The 10122-nt window shown below is 35.1% G+C and overlaps 1 protein-coding gene across 9 annotated transcripts; it reads left to right on the forward strand.

Annotated features, from left to right (window-relative positions):
* Nucleotides 1-1578: 1578 nt before the first annotated feature.
* Nucleotides 1579-9099, forward strand: LOC113700380 (extradiol ring-cleavage dioxygenase-like). Of its 9 annotated transcripts, none has more exons than XM_072059597.1 (5): nt 1579-1747; nt 1842-1904; nt 2658-2926; nt 7389-7675; nt 8774-9099. In XM_072059597.1, the coding sequence occupies exons 3-5, from the start codon at nt 2687-2689 to the stop codon at nt 8964-8966; spliced, it is 720 nt and encodes a 239-aa protein (XP_071915698.1). In that variant the 5' UTR covers nt 1579-1747; nt 1842-1904; nt 2658-2686; the 3' UTR covers nt 8967-9099. The 9 variants fall into 9 exon arrangements, with proteins under 9 accessions (XP_071915698.1, XP_027076615.1, XP_027076614.1 ...); XM_027220814.2 differs by having other exon boundaries at nt 1583-1747; nt 1842-1888; nt 7389-7756; XM_027220813.2 differs by having other exon boundaries at nt 1583-1747; nt 1847-1904; nt 7389-7756.
* Nucleotides 9100-10122: the final 1023 nt, after the last annotated feature.

Consider the following 10122-nt stretch of genomic DNA (forward strand, 5'->3'; position numbering starts at 1 on the left):
TATGGTCTACTTTTGATGAAATTTAATAGTGGTTCTGTTGTTGGCATTCTGCAGAAAAATCTTCCGACAACCGCTGGAACAGGTTCTAATAAGGCCACTGCAGCTGGTTGGGCTGCTTTTTTATCATGTTAGCATTTGCCTGTTGGTGGTTCGGACCTTTGTCTCCTGTTGTATTAAAAGAGATGAGAAAAAGTGAAAAGAAAATTCATAACTGAAGGAAATTCAATATGTGCTCCATCTTTGGAGGAATAATTATTCTCGGAATGTGTTGATATCGTTCTTTTGGCATACTTGGACTGCTAATCTCAAATTTATATACGTATAATAACATGACAATTCTCTTTCCTGGGTTTCTGCTCCAATGTTTGTTTTTCCTCCAAGTCGTGGTCAAAGTGGTTGAATTGCTTTTACAGGGTTGCAGTTCTTTCCCAAAGAACACGCCTTTGGGGGTATTGGGAGGAGGGAAAATGCGGGAGATGGGAGTATAATTAAGAGATTCCGGATGCCTACAATTAGAGGTGTCAAAATAGGTGATTTGAACGGGTTTGGACGCAGTGAAAATGGATAATGAATATAACTGAGTCAATCCATTTATATCCATTTAATTAGATGATTATAAATGGGTAAGTTAAAAAACGAACTAGGTAACCCATTATCCATTTATTTTAAATTTTTGTAAACTCATTTAAATTTATTTTTGCAAACTAAATTATTAATTTATATCACCTTTTGCACCCATCATTTGGTTTAAATATTTACTTATAATGTTCAATATGCCTAGTTACCAAATTTTTCCCATCTGTGCTCTATGTCCTAAAATTATATACTATTTAATAATTAAACAATAAAAAAATTTGAACTAAGTACTATGAAAGTTAAAAAAAAAAAACTATATCCAAAAACTTTGAACTTCTAGTATTTTTTTCGTGTGCAAATTTAAAATTTCATTTTGAAAAGGTAGGAAAGGAGACTAAAACTTATCATAAATTAGTAATGCTGAAAAATGAGCAAGTTAACAAACTATGAGAAAATAAAATTGTAAGATAAAAGAACAAATAATAATAAGAGTAAATGTTATATACACTGATAGTGTATACACCATTATGACAAAATGAAAAATCTGAAAAAAAATAGTGTATCTATTTGTGTCAAAAGTGCATCAAATGTTTGTTAAGGATAAAAAATAAAACATTCCACTATATACAAGGTTTCAACAATATTAATGCATGAAAGTCTCCAACAATGAGTTCAATAATCAAACATAGGCATAAATAATACCCATTTATTGGGTAATCTATTTATATCCATATGTAAAACTTTAAGATATCTATATCCATTTATTTATATGTGGATATGGATGAATAAATTTAGTTAAATGAATTTGTTTGCCACCTATACCTACAATAATATTCCCATAACTCTGGGGAGAAAATTTATGGACGCAAGGTAACACAAAGGCCCAATCTAATGGGGGGCAAAATCCAATTAATTCAAAGCTAATGATAGTCAAATATAGAACCCACCAACAGCCACCAACTACCGCCAAAACTGTACCTTTTTTTTTTTTTTTTTGAAGTATAAACTCCCGTTATTGATTAACATAAAAGAGCCGTTTGGCTTCCTTGGGTAAATTTGCTAGACGACTGGCTCCTTAGGTGGGAAAGCTTTCGAGAAAGCATAAAATTGCGGTACTTCCTTTTGACTCACCTCCTCAATCTTTCTCATCACCTACCTCACAGAGTCACAGGTATCGACAGTAATATTCCTATACTTTTATGTTTTTTGTTTTATTTTTTTCTTCCTAAACATTTTTATTGTTTCTAATGTAATTCTGCTGCCAGTTTAGGTTGGATATTCATTTTCAGGAGCTGTCAATCATAAAATATTGGTGGGTTTTTTTAAAGGTAGAGGCTTTTGGGTTTGATGTTCTTGAGATTGATGAATTATGACTACTTTTGCATCTGCTCTGATGATTTACTTTTGAATTTTTGGGTAGCTGGGTTTTTCCCTTTGCTGTTAATATTAATTTGACTTTTTCTTTCTTTGATTTTCTTTGATCCTTCCATGGTTCTCACCTGCCATCTGGTGCTACTTTTTAATTATTGTTTTCTTCAGCATTCTGTCAATTTGGTTCATTTTGAAGTATAGCTTGATTATAGGAATACTCATAATGGGCTTGGCATGTTTATCAAATTAAAATAATAAATGTTTATCATCTGCCTTCAATTTTTGTTATGCACTATTTTTTAGAAGTTTCAAGTTGTGATTTTTGGAGTTACAAATATGCTTTCTTTAACTGCTTGGCTATTTTCATCTTAGTTGAGACATAGTTTGCCCTGAACTGGTAAACGCAAAGATCACCATTAGAAGAAGATTAAATTGAACGCACTTGGTAGTGGATATCAATCTTCTAAGGAGGAGTTGGAAGTTTTCTGCTCTACTTCATGGTTTTAGACTCTTAGTCATTTTGGCTTTTACGTTTCTATGCTTTCCTCTTTATCTTTATTTACATTTCCATCTGTACTATTTTCTTTTAATCCTTCTTGCTTTCTGCAATCTTGGTTTTTTGTTGCTGTTACTTTTTCTTTTTTTAATTGAAATATCCATTGTACAAACCAAATCTTAAAAATGAAAAGCAAAGAACTTGAAAATTCCAGGAGAAGAAGAAGAAGAAGAAGCAGAGAAGATGGGAGCTATAAAACAGACATTTTTCATATCACATGGATCACCCACCCTTTCCATAGATGAGTCGTTGGCTGCGAGACGCTTCTTGCAGGGTTTTAGAGAAACTGTCTTTAGCCAGAGACCAAAAGGCATTCTAGTGATATCTGCCCATTGGGATACTTCGGAACCCTCTGTGAATGTCATCCATGGCTGTCACAACACTATCCATGATTTCTATGGCTTCCCCAGGCCTATGTACGAGGTGCTCTCCAGTTCTCTTATTTATTTATTTGTTTGTTTCATTCTCTCTTTTTTGTACTTGCATATACACTAATAGACCTACACATCTAAGTGTGTCCATGTGTTCAAGCATATGACACGTAGGTGTGCTCTGTAAATGTTTATCAGTAATCTGCTTATCTCATGTTAATCTTGAATCTATCTTTTACTAGAATTAATTTGTTTCAAAGTTAGTCTGGAGAAAGACAAGGATCCCTGCTAATGCTAAGGAAAAACAAAGATGAAACTTGAAAGAATTTGCTTTAAGGTTAATCTGCAAGACAATGATACCACCAGTCTGATCCTAAGGAAACTAAAGGAGAAACATGAAATACATCACTAAACTCGTTTTTGAGAAATAAAGAAAAGACAGTATAATACTCAAGAGGATTTGTCAAATCATCATATTACTCTGGTTGAATTGGGTTGCAGCTGCTGCACGTAATCCTTTATGGATGTGTAGCTGTAGTTGAGGTCTATTTATATATCCTTACAATGCATAATGAGGAGGAAACATGAATCTTGTTGGTTTTTTGTTTGTGCACATTAACCTTCTTATGGGCTGATTTGTAAAAGGCACTTCATTTATAACATGCCTTTAACTATGATAGGTTTGAGACTTTTATGATATTTGATGTTAAGTACAAGTAATACTCTGATGGATATATGTGGACATATGACTTTGAAGGAGAGCAATTATGAGTAATTTGAACTTATACAAAGGCTCCAGCTCCCTTCCATTCGGCCAATTCAAATCATTCCAGATATGTCATTCTAGGTTTCAATAGAACTATGATGTGATAGGTTTCCATGAGATTGTCTTTCTCGTTGTAGTCTATACCAAAGTGCACACTAAGCTAGTCAAAAGAAACAAAGTAAGAAGGAAAGAAACTCTGAGCTTTTTGATTCCACTATGAAGAACTTTGCTGTTTATCTTGTCTGTACAGGTCAAGTCATCTGCTGTATTTTTTATCCGAGTCTAGCTAAAAGGCCTTTTTAGATTTTATTGAAACAGCTTATCTTCCAAATGTGTTTCTTTCTAGTATATCATACCTCTCATGGGCAGTTATTTCCCCTTCAAATTGATGTAGTGTTCAAACTGAAGCTTCAACCTGAATGTAACTTCTCGGCCAAAAAAAAAAATCACTTGTCTTGAATGCCGTTTACCTTCTGGATACTGGGATTTTGGTTGGGCTACATTACTGGCTTGCTTTTAACTTAAAGAGAAATTTCTCAGGGCTATATTTTTTTGTTGGATTATGTTTATCGGCATTATAAAGTGTTTTTGTGGAACTGATTATATGGAGGTCCAAAACTTGGAGTTCCTATGGCAGAGATTAATCCAATATTGTTTCAGAAGATATTATGAAGAGCCACTTTACTGTTTTCCTATTTTCTTTTTTTCAGTTGTCATGCACAAAGTGCTGGAGTTTGAGTAGAGTTAATTTAAGATTATAAGTATAAAACAGTAATAAACCTCATTCTGGTTTGTCTGGCAGTTGTTCTATGTCTTTTTTCTCTGACTTGACCCATCACACTTATAAATTCTGACCACTCTTTTGGGTAGGAAGGAACTTCAGTCAACTAGTTCGTGAACCCATACCATGACAATCAACTGGGACTAAAGGAGTATTATGATTTGCATCTATTAATCTACATCATCGAGTTTAAACAGATAGTGGAAACTCTGAGCAAGATGAATTACTCTAGTGGTTTAGATGTCACGTTGATCTAGTAATTCATCTCATTTGATTATATGCTTCAAAGTGAATTAAGATTTTTTTATACTAGCCATTTATGCACGTCCTACATTTGTGTCATCTCAAGTGTGATTGTCGGTTTTCTTGTGTTAAAGAGAGCTGTGGAAGTTGTGGGCTAGTTTATATTTACTCTATAAGGATCATTCACTTAACCAACTATTAATAGGCAAACCTTAAGTAGTTGCAGGTGTGTCTGTATAAACACCAAATTTACTGTCGCAACTTTTTATCTCTAGAATAAAGAGGGTCATTTGTTATAGATGAGGCAATAATTCACATGGTGTGAGAGTGTATCTTAGGTGTTTGCTTTTCACATGTGCCTTTTCTTCCTTTGAAGCATTTGACATTGACCTCTTAGTTTTGCAGAACCTATTCCATAGGCAATCTTTGTTTCTCCTTTCTGAGTTTCTTTAAGTTTGTTTTGTTGGCTCTGGGTTCTTCAATGATTGTTTCCCAATTCCTTGAGATTCCAGGTACCTGTTTACCTGTATTTCTAGAGCTCAACTGCTTGATCCAAAGAAATTCTTTTGATTGTAAGTAATGTGTTAGAGGTACTTTTAGCGCACCACATTGCTTTCATAAGAACTTTGACTAGTTAGCGTATATGTTAGGCCACTTCCTCAGAATCACTTTTCAGTTGAATTCATTTGTTCCATCTTATGGTACCAGAGCAGGATGCATCCTTGGTCATTCTATCTTTATAGCCACAAGTCGTATGGTGGAAGAGTATTGAGCTTGTTGGCAAGAGTCTAGCCCATTGCATGAAGGGTTTGTTAGAGTGCTTGAATAACTATATTGTTCCTCTGTTACATTTTGAGCTTTTATATGGCTTGGTAGTTGAATGAAGAAATTGTTTTCTTTTAAGAATCAGAGATTTCAATTTGAAAAGCTCATAAAATGCAAGCAGCAAAAAGCCCAAGTGGAAAAACCTGAACGTGATTACTATGTCATTTGAGTAAAATTATTGGAGAATAAGTCTCATATCTTAGATGAAAATGTAATTATTTGGATTTTTTGCAGCTGAACAATGCTTGTTCTACACTATGAATTGTTAATCTAGAAAATTAGGAAAACGACAGGGAACTGCAGTTGTTTGCCTGTTTGTTTGATACAATGATGACATTACATCTGTGAATAAGAACCAGAAAGTGTACAAGGAAAAAGTAAACAAAAAAAATGAGGGATTAGATAATCATTCAACTTTCAGTCTGCAGGATCTTTACTAGGTGTCATTTGTAATTTCTTTCAGTAATTGAAGCTGGTGTAGTAGTGTCGTCATCAGCTAATAGCCGATCCTTAAGCTGAATAAATGTTTTCCAGTTTCTGTCGTTCTTGTAAATCCCTCCAACTGTATTCCTTTTGCGGTCTTACATTGATAAACCATATAATCTGCATGGCGCTTGGGCAACTGTGATACAACTGTGGTTTGCAAATAGTGATGAGGGTTTTTGAATTAATGGTTTGTTCCTTCATTGGCTTCTCCACCACATACATGAATTGCCATTTTTTGGTTTTTGTTTGAGATCCAAACAATTAATGGTGAAAAAACTTAAATAAGTAAACAGATTTGGGGCAGAAATATTGTTAGAATTACTCATGATTTACCGTAGCTCTTCTCTGGTTGCTTTTTCATCTTCAATGCAACATAACACAGGCCACTTTGTGGTGATGGTTATCTGCAATTGGTCTAGAGTAATAGAGTTGGTGAAGCACAATTTTTGGCTGTCATAATTTTAATCCCTCTGGATAGTAGGAAAGGCATTTGTGTAGTGTGCTCTTTGGCAAAAGTGTGCAAGCAGTTTGATGTTTCCGATTCTTGGGAGTCCCATCAATCACAATTTAATTTGGCTGAATCTTTGATGTTTAATAAAGATTTAAAATTGTACCTATATAAAATTTGGGTTATGTTGAAAATATACACTGAAATATTACATTACCTTGGCAAAAGCTATTCATAGTCTGATGACTTCAAATCTGGAATTAGAGATCATATGCTTGTTGTGAACTTGTTTTAGGTTCCATGACTTTTTGAATTCCTGGGTACTTTTGCATAAGGACAACCATCTTTGAAGAGTTGCACCCACTGACAAACTGAATAAAACACCTAAACAACTGATCACTGGCTTTACTTGCCAGCTAACATGTTTTGATGCTGGACTAATTTTGGAAGCACTTCTTCAAGCGCAGGGTTGGCTTCTGCTTACAGGAAATATAAAAGGGATTTTAGATTTTAAATCCTGTCTATGGTTTCCAGAAACACAATGACAAGTATAAAATTCCTGCACTTAATGAGAGGCATCTTGCAAAATTAGCAAATTTTTTTTTGAGGATGAGTTTTTATACTAATTAATGTCCTATTATGACATAAGCTTCTCAAGGATGCTAGAATATTGTTTATATTGAATACCATAAAAAATAATTGAGATGGCTAGGGGAAGCCTACAGTAGCTAGGATTAGAAAGCCGGTAATAGTAATGAGTGGAACGTCTTTTTACAATTGCAGATGCACTCCTGATTGGATGTGACAAACAACAGTTTTAGAACATCCTTGGATCATGTGGATTGGGATGCCTGAAATTATCAAATATTGTATAAAGTAGTATTCAGTACCGGGATTCCAGACTTATATCAGATGCTTGTATGCCTAAAACATTTCCTTAACTCATCTTCACTCTTATATTCCAGCTGAAGTATCCTGCTCCTGGAGCTCCAGAATTGGCAAAGAAAGTGAAGGAACTGCTCAAAGGTTCTGGTTTTAATTATGTATATGAGGATAAGAAGCGTGGTTTGGATCATGGAGCATGGGTTCCCCTCATGCTTATGTACCCAGAGGCTGATATACCCGTCTGCCAGCTATCCGTCCAGTCAAGCCAGAACGGGACTTACCATTACCAAATGGGAAGAGCATTGGCGTCTCTGAAGAATGAGGGCTACCTCATAGTCGGTTCTGGATCTGCCACGCACAACTTAAGGTCTCTCCACGAATCCAGTTCTATTGATTCTTGGGCTTTACAATTTGACACATGGCTCAAAGATGCCCTTCTCAGTGGAAGGTAAAGCATTTAAAAAGTACAAACTTACAATTTTTAAACTCGTCTGTTCATAATTCTTCAGATAAATTTAACAAATCAATGGCAATATTGCCACTCTTTGCCATACACATCTAAAACATGATGTATTTGTGAGAATCTGTCATGAACAGACAGGTAAAAGATGTCATTTTGTTGACTGTTGCTTAGCCACACATATCGAAAATAAGTATTTGATACATGAAGTTACATGTGTGGATGTTTTCTCCTTTTCGGACTGGGTTGACAAGTAGGCTAGAGGATCGTACTGGTTGAGATGCATCCAGTCATCCTTATGGTCACATCACTGCGCATATAAGTTAAAAATGTGCATATAACTTATATGCACATCTCTATATGTGTAAGAAAGTTATGGCAGATTGCCACTGGTTAAGCTAAGCATCATCAATATGTCACTGTTCTTGGAGTCAATTTTAGATAGGATCAAGTAATTGGTGGGGAACAGTGCATCTCCCCACCAATTAGGATCAATTTACGTCATGTACACAGCATCCCTGAGTTAATATGAGAGGTAGTATCTGGAAGATGAATGTGGAGAAGGATCTTAGTCCTTTACAAGTTCTTTTCGGAGCTTGAATTGTGAAACTTATGTTTTAGGTCTTGCTGCTCTTTGCTTTACTCAGTGTGTTCCCTCTGCTTTTGCCTTCCAACACTCTATTATATGTGTCTGTTGTTTATTTCATGTATGCTATATCCTGAATTCAATTAAGAACACAGCCTCTCAATGCTCCGGACATTGGGATTTCAAATCTTTGTCAGATTCATAAGAATATTGGGATTTGAGGTTCATGTTTTCAGTAATCTTTATTGGGTCTCTCTTTGTATGCATTTTGCTATGTGAGAACTAACAAAAACTAAATAGTCTTAATAACTTACCAGTGGCTACCTTGTCATAGGAAACTTTCTTCCCTGTTCACTTTTTGTAGATTGTTTGATATGGATATTTTAAGCAACATTAACAATAGGTATTACTCTTACTAGGTATGATGATATTATGCACTATGAAGAGAAGGCACCACATGCAAAAACTGCTCACCCTTGGCCCGAACACTTTTATCCATTACATGTTGCAATGGGGGCTGCAGGTGAAAAATCAAAAGCAGAACTTATCCATCATAGCTGGAGTCTTAGCTCTCTTTCGTACGCTTCATACAAGTTTGATGCAACCGATTAAAGAATTATGCTTCTTTATGTGTTACTCTTGTATAATAAGAGCACACCATACAGAAAAACTGTGAATAATGTTGAAATTATACGTGTATGAAGTTTCTTATTGGTTTTATGTGGACAAAAAGGCTACTTGTGAATTGTGATGTTGCCTTTGTAATCTTCTTTTGCTTTAATTTTTTTTGTCCATGTTTGTTTAAATCAAAACACCTTATTTTTCCCGTATTTGTACAAAAACAAAGTACTTCTAAACTTTCCTACAACAAGAAGCCCAGTTTGCAAAACTTGGCAATACAACGACTTAGATTGCAAAGACCAAAATACCCAGGGAAATATGCCAAATTGGTCACTTACCTTTTCATAAAAAAATTTGTTAGTCCTTCACATTTAAAATCAGCTACAATAGTCCCTCAAATGTAGAAAGTTCACCCAACTGGTTCCAAAGCTCGTTTTCATTCCCTTATAGCTGTCTTAAGACCTCATTAAGAGTCACCATAGGCAACTTCTTTACAGGTGAACCCTAAGTGTCCAAAAACACCAATGCTTATTGAACCAGCTTATGGCTGTTTCAAGAGTCTCATTAAAGATTAAAGAGTGTTTCAAGCCTTAATCACTCCATTTCAGTATTAACATAGAATTGCTTGATACCTTCAAGAGTAGACTAATCACGCTTTAGCAGAATCCCTGCAGGTTTATTCATAAACTTTTGATCTCAATAGCCTCAGAAGGCATTGCGTCTAAGAATACACCAATCCACGTCTTCCGTGGCAAGAGGTGGAAGATGACCACCAAATCTGAAACAACGAAAGAAATGTCATCAACACATGAAGGACAAAATAACAGAACGCTAAAATTGACAGCTTTTTGCAACAAGCACAACATTCGTTTTCATGGAAAGTTACTATGTCCAGATCCCTTTGTCAAAGGCTAAAAATTACTTAAATAAACTTAATTCGCCAATATACCTGTACGATAAACAAAGTTTCAAAGGGACAAATATGAATATGTAAAGTTTGCAGCAGAAGCCAACAAAAGACGCCACTGTAAAATGAGAACCTGGTTCTTGGACCTTTGCAATCATTTCATTAGCTCCATATAGTACAAACATCTTGATGTAATTTGGGTGAAGTGACAGTCCCGTCAACATGTCAAACACGTAGACA

This window comes from Coffea arabica, chromosome 7e (genome assembly GCF_036785885.1).
Source record: "Coffea arabica cultivar ET-39 chromosome 7e, Coffea Arabica ET-39 HiFi, whole genome shotgun sequence".
NCBI lineage: Eukaryota > Viridiplantae > Streptophyta > Magnoliopsida > Gentianales > Rubiaceae > Coffea > Coffea arabica.